This window comes from Mytilus trossulus, chromosome 1, assembly GCF_036588685.1.
Source record: "Mytilus trossulus isolate FHL-02 chromosome 1, PNRI_Mtr1.1.1.hap1, whole genome shotgun sequence".
Taxonomy (NCBI): Eukaryota; Metazoa; Mollusca; class Bivalvia; order Mytilida; family Mytilidae; genus Mytilus; species Mytilus trossulus.
The window spans coordinates 49,832,288-49,848,756 of record NC_086373.1 but is presented as its reverse complement, the minus strand read 5'-3'; the positions used below and the strand labels follow the sequence as shown (position 1 = coordinate 49,848,756).

The 16,469-nt window shown below is 31.9% G+C and overlaps 1 protein-coding gene across 7 annotated transcripts in view; it reads left to right on the top strand.

Moving 5' to 3' along the window:
* The window catches only part of LOC134726436 (plexin-A1-like), a 201,346-nt gene that overhangs the window by 115,017 nt on the left and 69,860 nt on the right, over nt 1-16,469 (top strand). For all 7 annotated transcript variants that reach the window (XM_063590864.1, XM_063590856.1, XM_063590885.1 and 4 more), the window contains one exon: nt 13,528-13,600. In XM_063590864.1, coding sequence (XP_063446934.1) covers nt 13,528-13,600 — 73 coding nt within the window. The remainder of the gene's footprint in view (nt 1-13,527; nt 13,601-16,469) is intronic.

The following is a 16,469-nucleotide window of genomic DNA, read 5'->3' as shown; positions in this document are numbered from 1 at the left end:
CTTCCTATATCAGAATTTAATATTCTCAAGGGTGTTGAACCTTTATGGTCAAAATTTTCAACTATATCATTAATAAATAAATTGAAGAGTGTGGGACTAATACTGTCCCCTTGTTTTACTCCTCGGTCAATGGGAAAGAATCTAGAATGTTTATCATTATATTTTAAAGATGCTTCAGTATGAATAAACTGTTGTTTTATTATTTCAAACATATGTTTCCCTACACCCATTTTAGCTAATTTATAAAGCATTCCAATTCTCCAAAGGGAATCAAAAGCCTTTTTAAGATCTACAAAACAGACAAAAAGTTTTCTTTTATTTTTATGAATATATTTATTAATCAAAGTTTTAAGGATAAATACACTGTCTGCAGTTCTATGATTAAAGGTGCATTCACACGATACGATTTTCCGTTCGATTTTCCATTCGACTTGACACCGTCGCACAGGTAAATCCTACAGCGTTCTGTTCACACGATACGATTTTCCATTCGATTTTCATCAGATTTGAACAAGTGCTTTTTTTATATTTCTAAACGCAGCAACTTCCGAAATTATCTTTATACGCAAGTATTATTAAAGTTTAAACAAATATCATTGAGTTATTTATTGAATGGTGATTTGATAATGAATTTCCAAGGACTATTCCTAAATTCTCCAAAATATTTGTTTCGTCTAGCCAGTTTTTTTATGTATACCTGTAGCTTTTACTACTTTATCGGATATTTTATATTTCTTTAATATTATTATCTTTAATGCATATTGCACTACCATCTTCATTGAGACTACCATAGTGATCGTACTGGCCGTAATAAACGTTTTTTCGCAAACCTGTAATTTCCGTTAAGACTAATAAGTGATAAAAGACCCAAGCATGGCGAAATATTTAGCACAATAAAGAGTGTAGTGTGAGTTATAAGGTTTCCTTGAATAATTTTAGTTTATATATCAATTATGGTCATTTTTAAAATACTAAAAACTATATTATCAGACTTGAAACCATGGTGAAAAATGCAGAAATCCCTGTTTTCTAAATAAACACAGTTTTGAAAATAGATTCTACACCCAACATATTGATATCGGTGTTAAATTAAAATTAATTCTAATACAACTTCTCTCTTCAGATACACGCATTATGTTTTATAAAAGACGGAATACTCGAAATGTAATATCCGTTGAATGTAATATCCGTTGAAGTTTTGGTGCTTTCTTTCACGTCTGCACTTCTATCAAGTATGGCATGCCAAAATAACATTTAAAAATTTATTGCGGATCATGGCGAATATATAAATAACAGAACAATAACATACATTGTAATGCAGACGACATATAGAGACGCCATGTGACACTCTTAACTTTTCGATTACTAGTATATTAGTGTATTACAAGAGTTGAATTTATTCTCAGATCTAGAAAAAAAAGTAACGGATATTTGTACATCAATATTAATGCTAGTAAAACATTTTAACCCGATTTCAATATTCAAAATATGAAACTTGTATTTAAAATAATAGATTAAAAAGAGAACTCGATACGTTTAAAGAATGGAACTCTAAAACAGATAACAGTTGCTTCGTGTGTCTTAATTTATTACTGCATGTACGTCTTTGTTTAATAGGTACATGTTTTTTGTGTAATTCACGTCTTTTTTGGTAGAGCTAAGCCGTATATTTAACTAATATTCTATAGTGCATCTTTTCGTGTTGTAATGTCATAAATAATATACATACTACTTTTTAGGTAAGGGGGTTGACGCCTTTTAAAACATTCATACTTGCTATATTATCATGATGCATCTGTCCCAAGGCCTGCTGTTAAATGGATGTCGTTTGTGAGTTTCATAAATGTTTTTATATGACCGCAAAAATATTTTTTTGGTCGTATATTGGTATCACGTCGTCGGCGTCGTCCGAAGATAGATGGTTTCCGGATAATAACTTAAGTTTAAGTTAATAGAAATCGATAAAATTTTAACACAAATTTAATTACCACTAAAAGAAGGTTTGGATTGAGTTTTTTTGTTGTTGTCCCAACGGTTTGTGCATAAGGGACAAAAAAGGGGCACAAATAAGCATTTTTCTTTGTGTTCGCACAATAACTTCAGTATAAGTAAATAGAAGTCTATGAAATTTAAACGCAAGTTTTAGTACCACAAAGGGAAGGTTGTGATTGATTCTCGGAGTTTTGATCCCAACAGTTTGGGAATTAGGGGCCAAAGGGTCCAAAATTAAACTATCATCATATGTTTGATTTCATCAAATTTTTTAATTATTGGGTTATCTAATATGCTGAATCTAATCGTGTATTTAGATTCTGAGTTTTTGATCCCGTTTTCAAATAAGTCCACATTAAGGTTCAAAGGGTCCAAAATCAAACTTAAGTTTGATTTTAACAAAAAATGAATTCTTGGGGTACTTTGATATCCCGAATCTAAACAAGTACTTATATTTTCGATTACGGGCCCAGTTGGTCAACATTAAGTTCTAAAGGGTCCAGTTGAACTGTATTTAATTTCATCATAAACGTATTCTTGGGGTTATTTGATATGCTAAATCTAACCATGCATTTAGATTTTGGATATTGGACCATATTAAGAAAATGTCCAATTTATTTGTTTTTAAAGTTTTTTTTAGACCACATTCATTCTGTGTCAGAAACCTAATTTGTGTCAACTGTTTAATCACAATCCAAATTCAGAGCTGTATCAAGCTTGAATGTTGTGTCCATACTTTCCCAACTGTTCAGGGTTTGATCTCTGCGGTCGTATAAAGCTGCGTCCTGTGGAACATCTGGTTTGTTTCCCGTTTTGTAAATAGATTAGACCGTTGGTTTTACTGTTTGAAAATTTGTACACTGGTCATTTTGGGACCCTTTATATTTTCCTGTTTTTGGTCAGCTAATCAAAAGAAGGCTCCGTGTTGAAGGTCGTACTTAGACCTATAATTGTTAGCTTAAATTCGCTGAGACTTGGATGCGGAGTTCTCTCAATGGCACTTATACCACATATTCTTATTTATAATGTTCTCAAGTATTTATAATTATTTTTTTATTTTTTTTCAAACTTATTTCAAAATATATTAATTGGAAAATAAAGAACTTTATTCATGTGCGAACTAAAGTTGGGTTTAGGGGTGGCATGAATATAGGAAAATAATACCTTTTTATAAAATAATGCTAAAGTTCTTCGAAACTTTGATATAGTCCAGCTTGTGCAGTACCATAAATTGGAAAATTTAGAATAAATTAAAGGATATGAGACTTTTCAATTCCTTAAAAAAATTGCCAAGATTCAAGGTCGCTACACGTCATAACATTATCGGACAAGGAATAGCTAGCATGATTTGATTTCCTTTAAAATGCCCATTCGAATTTTCAGTATTAATATGATCCTATAAGCTATACTCCCAGTTCATACATTCCCAGAACTAATTGATTCTTACCTCGAAGACTATTTCAAGAGGTAAGAAAGTTTGACCTATTTTTATGATTTGAATTATCGTCAATGATTTCTGAGATACAACAGGGGTTGATTCCTGATGAAGCCAGAGGCAGGGGATCACACACACCCCTTTTTGTGGAAAAAAATGGTTGATTAAATAGGGAATCACTGAAGCATAACTGGGGCCCCTCTTGGGCAGTCAATGGGCCCCCTTTTATGAAAATTTCTGGATCCGCCACTGGAAGTGGTATAGATTTTATTTTTCATTCGATTAAGATAGATAGATTATTTTCCATAGTTTTATTCATTTTGATCCCTTTTGGTAAAGTCAATGCATACGGTTTTTGAGTTTAAAGGGTAAAAAACTACTGAAAATCACACTTAGCCACACTTTTCTAAATGGTATTTAATATTCTTATTTTCAAACCGAAATTTATGGGGTCTTTTGCATAATGTTCCTAATATTCATCTCTTTTAAAAGTTAGAACTAAATGCATTAACCGTATCCAAATTCTTACTGTTTCCCCCTTTTTGTTTCAACACTTGCTAAATTGTACCGCAATTTCGCAGGCATCTTCTAGTGTATGCTTATATCAAAGAAAATACTTCGGCTAGCGACGTTCTATCAATGTATTCTATAACCTTTATATTTAGAGAAATGGAACAAAACATCTGTTATTCAATTTTTAATAACTGGATTTAAGTATGGCCGTTGCAATTTGGGTACTCCTCATTACGGAATCCTGGATCGTTTGGAGGTCTGTTCAGACCAATTTTTCTTTGATTCAATATGGATTCAAAATCAAAGTTTTATTTATTGTCGATAAATAGTAAACAAAGTAACACAAGCTCAAGTGAGCTTTTAAAATCGACATTTTTTTCAAAATTCTAAATTAAATTGGTGTTAACAATGATACCTCTACAAAATAAACACAGAAAGGAAACTTTTGTCGAAATAATAAAAAAAACGTAAGTGATTTTTTTTTCAAAATAGGTGCAATGTATACTATTGTAACTATGTATTTTATTTTGGTGAATAATTATTTGTAAACAAATTTAATGATAATACATTGTATTAATCAATTCATTATGAGCTCTTTTATTTGTGAATATAACATCCTCTTTTAAACGCTTTGTCGATTACCACTGTGCCTGAAGTGAAATATTTATAAATAGATATCAGAACGCGGACGTGATAGAAAGCCTAATTTAGAACATTGTCTAGTCTAGAAGAAAGCCGAGAAGTAAATAAGTTGAGTTAAAAGTGAATTAATACCTAATATTTGCATCATATACGGCTTGCACATTCAATGCACGGAACTGCTCACGACAAACAAATGCTGGCCCCTCGTCATCCTTTGGAGATATGTTGATAGTGGGTCTTCCCATGGATAGAAACACGCAAGCGCCTGTGTATGAAACACTTCCTTAATCTTCCTTATTTTTTTGTAATTCTTGAACAGGCAAATTCATCCAATGCCCCTTTTGGACTTTGGGAGTGCGAATTAATGTATTGCATTTACTAACACTTGTCGCCCTATTAACGCCATGTAAGTCCGCCAGTTCTTATCATTTATAAAAACCACATCCCCTTTTATAGTCCAAATAATTATGACCAAGGCGTCAAAGAAAAAAATTATAGTAGCCTTTCAAGACGTCATAATTATTTGGACTACCCCTTTTAGTAACTTGGTCTAACCATAGTCCCCCAGCCAAGTACACGATAATAAAGCAGTTATAGTAAGTTATGCCAGGATTTACCTATTATTCACGATCATTAATTACGACGGCTTTGTTAAACGGCTGTAAAACCTAAGATTTATTAACGATGGTTGTCACTATGGATCTATAGCTGCGGAATCGTAGCTCTTAGATCCTTTTGCTATTTTTTGAATTTTTGCGGATCTATGGTCCACAAATAGTCAAAAATAGCAAAAGGACCTAAGAGCTACGGTTCCGCAGCTAATGGATCTAATGACACGTAGACTTTGTAAAACGGTTGCCAGGTTTATGAACAAAAAATGGCTATGTTTTCTTTACGAATTAAAAACGTTAAGAATGATGCGAAAATAGGAATATTGTCGATTAAACTTATAAGCTTGAATTTTTCAATCGACTGATAAATTTAGTCGATTTGGTGTTCACACGATCCAATTCCAGTCAAAACGTAGAATGAAAATAGCGTACGTTTCGATTTCAAAACGACGTTTCGACTTGACTTTCGACTTCAGATTTTAGTGTTCACACGGTACGATTTTAGTCGAAAGCAGGTGCACAGGTAAAAATCGAATGAAAATCGAATGGAAAATCGTATCGTGTGAATGCACCTTAACTCTAAATCCAAATTGGGCATTAGTTAATTTTTTTTCCATAGTTTTAATCATTCTTTGATTTAAGATACTACTAAATAATTTGGATATACAGTTGATTAAAGAAATTCCTCTGTAGTTGCTTGGGTTACATTTGTCACCAGATTTATGTACTAAAGTTATGTATGCCGAATTCCATGAAGTTGGATAGTGACCTGTTTTTAACATAAGATTAAATAATTTAGCATATGCTTTGGTAGTTACTGGACTACTAAATTTAATTACCTCGTTTAACACACTATCTGGACCACTTGCTTTTCCATTTTTTAAGTTTTTTAAAATACAATTAATTTCAGAGCAAGTAATAGGCCTGTCTGTTTCAGGGTTATAAGAAATAGTATCTTCAATATTTTTCAGCTTTTGCTCAATTTTGGTTTGAAAATCATTATTTATTTTTGAAAACTTTCCTTGATTTTGGAAATGTTTAATTGTGCTCTCACTGTCCTTTAACATTTCTTTTAAATCATCATCTCCATTTATATTTTTGTTTTCTAGTGATTTTAGTATTTTCCAGTATTCCTGAGGATTTTTATTCATCGAATCTGAAAGTTTATCAAAGATTTTCTTTTTATATTCTATTTTTTTCTGTTTTATTAACTTTCTAAATGATTTGAGTAAACAAAAATATTTATGTTTCAGTGAACAGTTAAAGGGATTTTGTCTTAATTCTTTTCCGACTGAATTTATTGACTTTTTATATTCATATACTTCATTATCTGACCATTTTTGTTTCTTTTTTTTGTTTCTTTTAGAGTTTGGTATACCTCTTACAGGTCTTAATGTACAAGATTTTTCTGTTAAGTTGCATAAAATTAAATCAAGCTCACTAAGCTGCCTGATCTATCCCATTTTGATTTTCACTATATTTCCTTGTTTCAAAGTTTATAATTTCATTTATAAAATTTTCAGAAGATATAGTTTGAATTAATATATTTTTGGAGTTATTGTTCCACTTATAAGATTTCATTGTTTTCCATTTGTCTTCTGGAAACAGATACTGTTTTTCACTTATATTACATTTAAGAAATATTTCAATTTGTGCATGATCTGAAAGGTAGTTGATTTCATTAGTTTTAAAGTATATTACTGAGGTCAGGAGACTCTTACTTACATAATCTACTGTACTCAAGCCATTGGGCGTGAAACATGTAAAATATCCCAAAGAATCACCAATGTATCTGCCGTTAAGTATACGTAGTCTTGATGACAAGCATAATTCTAAAAGATTGTTACCCTGTGCATTTAGTATTTTATCTTGGTTATTTCTTTTTAAAAATTGATCCACATCATAATTTTGAGGTAATATATTTTGAGAATGTATATTAAATAGATCTGGGTCATCATTTTCTATAAAATCTGGATGACTGCTAGTGCGGGAGTTAAAATCTCCTATTAAGACAATTTGTCCTTTGTTTTAATATGTACTTATTTCTTTTTCTAACTGGGTATAGTCATTTTCATAATGAGTGGAATTTACAGGGGGGATATAAACAGCACACAAGTATAAGTCATGTGTATAAGGCCAAAGAATTTTTTGTCTAATTTAAGCCATAGCCTGTTTTGTGAATTTGTACCTTCTTGAATATGGGAAATCCCTTTGGAGTATATTTTTTTTTATAGTATACTAGTATCCCACCACTATGTCTTTTTGCTTTCTTCTTCTTTTTTCTTATTTTGGAAAAGGTATTAAAGCCAGGGATATTATATTCTTTACATTCTCCTTTCCAGGTTTCTAATAAGATATTTATGTCACTTTTTATACTGTTAAGAAAAAAATCATCATTTGATTTGTCACCAAGACCATGTATATTCCATTAAGATATAGTTAGTTGCTTAATTAATGAGTTCTGATTCATTATAAATCCAAAATTGAAATATATGGCTGAAAACCAGCTTTAAAGCATAGTGATATATCTATAACATTATTATAATCATGTGTAAGTCTACATTTATAAACACATAGTAGTATCATACATCTGTTTGAAAGTATGCATTAAAAATAAAAAGGCATTCAACTTATTTAAGCTAAGTACCATAAAAAGAGGGATAACTCTATCTAATTTTTTTTTTTTTTTTTTATTCCAGATCTTTGAGAGAGATAATACTGTTACAGAATAACCCTGTTCATTTCTTTTCATTCAGGTTTTTTATTGTATTTCAGAAAGAAAAAAAAGATAAAATCTTTATTTCTAATTGTGTATAAAGCATTATCTTTACTGGTTGTTATTACATATTAGAAAAAGGATTTATGGATGCATGAATATAATATACAATGATGAAGAATATAACTAATATAATACAAATTTAGTACCACTTTACATGTTAAATGGGAGAAAACTTTAAGATAAATATACAGAAAGTTTCTTGACAATAAAGTTTTACTATAGTATTTAATATACATGTACATGTATATTCTTATTATAATTGAAGTAAAATTTATATAGAGAAACATGAATCTTTGAGAAATAAAATGAATATAGAAAACAATAATGCATTATTTCTCGTTCTTTGTTTTACTGTGATAACATATCACTATATCTTGTTATAATGTCAGACTATGTCAAGATTTTTCTGTTTTACAGTATTGCAAAAAATTTAATTCTAGCTTATAATAATCTTTCAAGCACCACATTCTTTTTATGGTATACTTCTATTAAACAAAAGATTATTTATAAAAAAAACAAAAAACAAAAAAACAATTTTTAAACACCCCGAAACTACATCTTAATCAGTCATTAAGCCATGCTTATTTCTCAGCTGCGTTTTAAAATCAACATTGAACACAAGATTTATCTAAAAACTGTATAAAATGAAGAATAAGATACACTTATTTCCTAACATTTTTCTTTTCTTGCAGCATTAATTCTATCATTGGAAGCAAGCTGTCTGTACTGTCGCTGTATTGTTGACGGTTTACATTTTGGTACTGATTCTGCCAATTTTGATTTATATTTTGGTTTTGCCTATTGTTGTCATTTGGCCAATTTTGCTTGTTATAACTCATATTTCTATTTTGTGTATTATAATCCTTTGTATTTCTATTGTAAAAGCTATGTTTGTATCCTACATTATCTGCTGTGTTTTGATATGGTCTGTTTCGATAGTTTTGGTTTCTATATTGGTTGTCTGGACTTCTCTGCTTTGTATCTGTTACAATACCAAGTAATGGGTTAGTAATTTTCTTGATACATTTCACCATGATTCCTACTCCTACCTCATTAAGATGAATTCCATCTGTATAGTCTGTTGTTCTCATATTACTATATTCTACCAGTTGTATGTTTTCGTCAAAACAGTAATCTTTAAGTAAAGTATTAAACTGACGTCGTTTCTCTTCAAATTCTTTAGACTGATCTTGGTCTCTTAAATAACGAGGTAGAATTTCTGCGAGAATGATCTTAGTTGCTGGTAGTATTCTTCGTGTTGTTGCTACTAGGTATTCTACTTCTTTTAGTACACAATCAGCTTGTTTTCTTTCAAGATCATTTGATCCTATCTGAAAAAGTACATTTTCTGTACTTTAACTTTTTCTAATTTGATAAATTGTGTAGCACCAAATACTGTTTTGTCTCTCAGTGTATTAATTCGTGTATTTTTATTTCTATATATCCTTCTGCCATTCAAGTCTTTAACTATTGATGAACCTATTATCCAAAGATTAGCTTTGGGAGTATTTTCATTTGTTGAATTTTGTGTACTTCTAACACTTTCTTCTTTTTCATCAGAATTTTCAAGCTTGTTATGATCAATTTCACTTTCATCATTTCTAAAATCTTGCGATTGATCATTGTGAGATACTGGTGTGTCATGTGACTTACACATTTGGGTTTTCCTTAAATCTGAATCAATTTTGTCTATTTTTTTGTTAGTTTCTCTTGTTTCTGCCTGATTTACTCTTAACTCTTCAACAACGCGGTTCATGTTCACGGTATTTGCAGTCTGTGCTAATAGTTTGTGAGTTACTTCTATTCTGTTGAGAACAACCAATGAATCTTGATATATTTTCTGTGAATTTTCACATCTGTCTAAATCCATCTTAATATTTTCTCCTAACCATGCTAACTGCCTGGCTACTGTTGACATAGTTTCACTATTTATGTTGGTATTTAAATTCTGTACAACTTTTTCTAATTTTTCTACGTCAGATTTAAGTTTTGTAATTTCTGAGAATTTTTCATTCATTTCATTACATACTTTAAGGACCTCATTTGTTTTAGAATCGTTCTCTATTAATTTACGTTCGATCGAGTGCAAAACTTGTTTTATATCACTTATCTCTTTTTCTTTAGATTCATCTCTAGCTTGGACATTTATTTGTTCTTTATCAGACATTGTTTCTGAAGTTTTTTTGTCTTTCTCTAGGTTTTCAGACACTATGATTATTTGTTCTTTATCAGACATTGTTTCTGAAGTTTTTTTTGTCTTTTTCTAGGTTTTCAGACACTGTTTTTGAATAACTAGTTTCTTCGTGTTGTTCATCAGATTGCATGCTAAGATCCACATTTACTGTCACCTTGTTTGTGGTATTATTTTGTTCTTCGTCCTTGAAAGGTTCATAAAGTGTTACCTTTGCAAATAGCTCATCCACATTCGGATTATCTCCCTTTGTCCAGTGGCTAACCAAATTGTCAATTACCAACCATATCTCTTTGTATTCATTTTCTAACCATGTGTCAATAGTTTTACCCTGAATCATTGCATTTGTCGTGGTGTAAAAGAGAGTAACTTATACTAACAACTTTTTATTATTGAATGATATTTCAACAGCTGATTTGTACAGCAAATCTGTTGGTGATTTCCACTGGAAGGGCTTTTGTTCATCGTTAATGTTAATTGATTTTGATTTAATGTCAAAATCTTTCCATTTTACATCGTAATTTGGATTGTCACCCAATATTTTAAAGTATCGGATAAGTAATGCTCGTCGCCAGAGTAGTAAAGTGTCCTTGTTAAGCTTAAAAGTTGCTTGTGATTTCCCCCTTACAATTTGATGTATGGGGCTTTTGCTGGACCTCGGAACTTCAGGTGAATTTGATGCCATTGTGACGTCTAGGGTTGAATATATATATAAAATATAAAACACGTGTTTTGGGTTAGTTCATAAAATTTACTTTTTGTGTGTTTTCAGCCATATTTCTGGTTTTTAAGCCTTTTTAGTCTTCTGCCACATTTGGGACATGGGGGTCGCCATGATACCGGAAGTATAAGCGTTATAGAAAGTTAAAAGATACAAAATTTTCATTTTACATCTAGCTGTATACAATTCAGTATAAGATGCAAAAAAGGAGTAAAGTCACAAGGTGTTCGAATTGGCCTTTGGATTTTTTGAATCAGGCCAGAATACCATAAATTTCATATCAGAAATTATTGAAATATAACTTATATATCAGTAAAATTTAAAAAAAAAATTGGCATTTAACTTTGAAAATTATACCTCAAGTTTGTTTTGCTTGTGCTGTATGTAAAATTGTCATTATCTTTTAATGATTGATAACATAATCTACTTATGTCACCTTTGTTGTGACCAAATGTTTCCACAAGCATGTAGAACTGAGAAGTGCACAAAATTGTAAATTTTTTGTTCGGCAGAAAGCTTTACATTGGGATAGTGATCAGGCGCCGGCAGCAGTGGTGGTGGCGTTCACTAACTTCTTAAAAGCTTTATACTTTAGAAGGTGGGAGACCTGTATGCTTTATTCTATGTATATAGATGCCTTATGTTACAAAGTTTCCATTGTGGTCACATGTCCATTGTTCATCATTTTCATGGTTCAGTGACTACCTGAAATAAAAAAGTAAAGATATTTTATAATGTTAATTTCACCCTTATTATGAGTAATATGATAACTATATTTGCAAAGTCATCATACTCTTCAGACAGTTTTTACTTGACCTAGACTCACATATCATGGATCAGTGAACAAGGTCTTTTTTTGGTGGTCAAGTCCATATCTCAGATACTAAAAGCAATATATAGGTCTGCTATATTTGTTGTATGGAATAATTGTAAGGTGTACATGTCCAACTGGCGGGAGTCATCTGACCTTGACATCATTTTCATTGTTCAGTGGTCAAAGGGAAGTTTCTTCTATGTTGTACAGGTCAGTCTTGCATGTTTTATTTGACCTTGACCTCATTTTAACAGTCCATTGCTCAGTATTAAGTTTTTGTATTTTGGTCTATTTTTTTTTTTAAAACCTTATAAGCAATAGGTCAACTTTATTTGTTTTATGGGAGGATTGTAAGTTGTATATGTCTGTCTAGCAGGTATCCTCTGACCCTGACCTTATTTTGGTGGTTCAGTGGTCAATGTTAAGTTTTTTTCTTAGATACGATTTGTTTAACCCATGTATCTAGTAGTTAGGCTTTTGAAACAGATCAATATAAGAAGCAAATTATGGCCATTTTGAAATTTTATGATAAAAGTTGAATTTCAAGACTGAATATTTGGCCAAAAATGAACCTTGTCCTTTCTTGTCATGTGCATTATGAATGAAAATCTTATATTTGTATTTCTCGCTAAAAACTTTTTTACCGGAATCCTCTGGGTTTATCTTCCCTGTACAAGGTTTAGTCTGTTTGGTATCACAAGAGCGTTTGACATAAACCGTGAGTGAGTGACTTCCATTTAGAGATTCAAAGCATTTGTTTGAAATGGATGTTGAAAGTTTTGTAATCATGACATGATGAACTTGCCCTGTGCCTTTATACTTGAACAGCAGGGTTCATTCAAAAAAGTTCTTCGAATACAAAATTATCAAGGTGTGAACAAAATATTTTGTAAACAGACGTTGTATCCTAGTAGGCCTAGGGATTGCCTTTGGTGATCTGTAGATTAGGGTGATTATGTTAACGATACCTTGACCAGCTTTGACATATAATTTACATCTGACATAAATCAAAGGCCTGTAAAGTGGAAAATAATTGGCAGTAAAATCACTAAGTTTTTCCATACAGACCATTTATAAATGCGATGAAAAATATGTGACAATTGAGTATAGAAAGTCCCTACATAGCCCATTATTTTGATATTTTAAAACAAAATAGTAGTGCATCTGAATCAACTTCACATTCTTCATGATAATTGTTTTCAAAACTTCAGAAAATTAATAGTAAAAGCATACTTAAACAAAAGCAATTAATACAGACAAAAACGATATCAGGCAGATTTTGTATCTATAAAATAGAATATTATACCTACCTGGTTAACAATGACACAAAATATACCGAGCCAAGTTATTTTTTGGGAAAGAAAATAAAATATTTTACCTACCTTCCTATTCTGTTTCAAAAAATAGGGTCGAAATAGGGCAAACAAACAAGATTTTAATTTAGGCCCCGTCCCAAAAGTGATTTTTACGACTTTTAAACAAAAAAAGTTGTTGTCACTGCTATTGCAGAAGCTAATAATTATATTGGTAAGAATTATTTTTTTCTTGGCACTTAAGTATTTATTTTTTCTTATATGACCACAGCAAAATTGTCTTGAACTTGGAAAAATTATGGTTGCCTCTGACACCAAGAAAGTTTTGAATAAAGGTTTTGATCTTGATATATGGCAAAGAAATGTAATTGTTCCCCTTTTGTCTATGATCAATTCAGAAAATTATTGTAAATAAAGTTTTATATTAGTACCGTAGTTGTAAACAGTTGAGCAAAATAAGAGTCTGGGCCTCAGTCAGTGACATAATTAGTAAACATATTTATCTTTACATTGTAGTTTCCTAAAGGTGACTCAACATTATACCTAAATTATAGTAGTTCAAGATTAGATGGCAGTTTAAGTTTAGAAGGTAGGTTGATCATAGCTGACTATTATTATAGCTGGGGTGGAGTTTTGGTGTAATTGCTCTTAACACTCAGGAATTAGGTGCAAAAAGCAAGCATTGTTTTAGTTTTAAGACAATAACTTGTGTTTAAGTGTACGCCCATACAGAAAAAATGATAGGATGGCCAACTGCATTACTCAACAGGCGGCTTATTCAACTGGCCGCCAGTTGAACTAATAGTTGAGGGCTAGCTAGCCATCAGTTGAGCAAATAGTTGAGGGTCAGTTAAGGGCTACCTGGATTTTTGCCATGCAAATGAGATAGCCCTCAACTATCAATGCACAACTTTATGCAAATTAGTTGAGGGCTACCTGGCCAACAGTTGAGGCCCAGGTCATTAAAAGTTGAGGTCTAGATCTTTAAAAGTTGAGCATTATTTGGTAATTGCAAACTGATGACTAAACATTGTAGAAAAAATAAATTTAAATTGTGAATTTTTATAGCCAAAATACTGCTGAAAGATCTCAACTCACAACAGACTACAAGAATGCTTTATCCTTTCTTTTTAAAAGGTTATCTAGTAAATAAAAATAGATATTCTTAATATTTTATTAGTAATACTTTCTAAAAAAAATTGTCTTTATATTAAAATAAATATGTCTCCTGTCTTACACATTTTGATAATACATTGTATATAAATTAATGCATAAATATATTGTCTCCATTTTTTCTTCACTCTAAAAAGTTAAGAAGACACTTTAAATATCACTATTTTGAACTAAAAGAGCATATACACTTATTCAAAATAATGGAAATTATAATCCAATGTACTTACCAAAAGATGTTTCCAGAAACCTGTGTTACAATATTCCTAAATCCAAGTCATCATAAGAATACACTGCACTTTTATGTCAATATAGTTATTGGTAACTTTTTTTATCTACATCCATGTAAAATTCATGTTTTATTCATGTCTTTGCTTGCCATGTGCATGCTCAAGCCCAGTTAAAATATTAAATGTTTGAGGTTGTTTAGGGTATAATGTGTCAGTGTGATCCCTTTGAGATTCTATATTATTAAACGAGAAGACCTCATTTTGGGTGTCGCTTCTCTTCTTTCCACAATAAATTAATCATCATGCCTCTGTGTCCTATGGGTACAGTGCATAATCGCATTTGTCATCCATTCATATGATTATTCAGATTGAATTATTTTGGGTGAAAAACGAGAAAAAAGACGTCCGGATATGTTTCCGTCATTGGGCGAAATTTTAAGTCAGATTAGACTTCCGGTTTGCGTTTTTCTGTATACTTTGATAATGAACATACATTAATACTACGAATACAGTGTATTTTCTGTGTTATATCCGTCATTGGACGAAATTTAAGTCAGATTAGACCTCCGGTTTGCGTTTTTCTTTTTACTTTGAAATAAATACATATACATGTACTATGAATTAAGTGTATTTTCTGTCTGATATCATTTTCAAGTTTACTATCCACGGCAGTCACAGGGTTTATTTAATAGAGAGGGTCTGAATAATATATCAATGACCGCTGTGGATCAATTATTAAACTGAGAATTGACTGTAAAAAGAAAATACACATTCGGGACGTCTGGAACGGGTGTTTTTAAGATCGAAATTTCAGGATTGACCATTTTGGGATCCGGCATTTCTTTTTTCGAATTTCGGGATGTCGAGATATTTAATTTGTATAATAAATTCAGAACCTCGGGATTTCATGTTTTAAAGCCCGGGATATTGGGATCAGGGCCCCTACGCAGTGGCGGATCCAGAAATTTCATACGCAGAGTCCCTTTGACTGCCTAAGAGGGGCCCGCTCCGGTCATGCTTCAGTGATTCCCTATATAAGCAACCAAATATTTTCCAGTAAAGGGGGGCGGGCCCCCTAAATCCGCCGCTACCCCGACCCCCTTTAATGAATGTTAATAATATACAGATAAGCGCTAAAATTATTCATGTGTCATTAGAATTTATAGAGAACAAACAAAACAAAAATAAGGATTTTTTTTTGTGAAAAAAAGAGGAGCCGGGCTAGAAAAACAATTATCCTGTCCCAAATACCCTATGACTTTTGATACCTTTTTTGAAATTCTCAAGTCACTAAATGTTTTACCAAAAAAAAGAAGATTTGGTACGAATGCCAATCAGACAGATCTCCACAAGAGACCAAAATGACATCGAAAAAAATAACATTTAAAGGTCACCTCACAGCCTTCAACAATGAGCAAAAGCCGATACTGCTGCTGTGGATCAATTATTAAACTGAGAATTGACTGTAAAAAGAAAATACAGTTTCGGGACGTCTGGAACGGGTGTTTTTAAGATCGAACTTTCAGGATTGACCATTTCGGGATCCGGCATTTCTTTTTTCGAATTTCGGGATGTCGAGATATTTAATTTGTATAATAAATTCAGAACCTCGGGATTTCATGTTTTTAAGCCCGAGATATTGGGATCAGGGCCCCTACGCATTGGCGGATCCAGAAATTTTCATACGCAGGGGCCCTTTGACTGCCTAAGAGGGGCCCGCTCCGGTCATGCTTCAGTGATTCCCTATGTAAGCAACCATTTATTTTCCAGAAAAGGGGGGGCGGGCCCCCTCAATCCGCCGCTGCCCCGACCCCCCTTTAATGAATGTTCATAATATACAGATAAGCGCTAAAATTATTCATGTGTCATTAGAATTAATAGAGAAAAAAAAAAAAGATGGAAAAAGGAGGAGCCGGGCTAGAAAAACAATTATCCTGTCCAAAATTACCTATGACTTTTGATACCTTTTCTGAAATTCTCAAGTCACTAAATGTTTTACAAAAAAAAGAAGATGTGGTATAAATGCCAATGAGACAGATCTCCACAAAAGACCAAAAT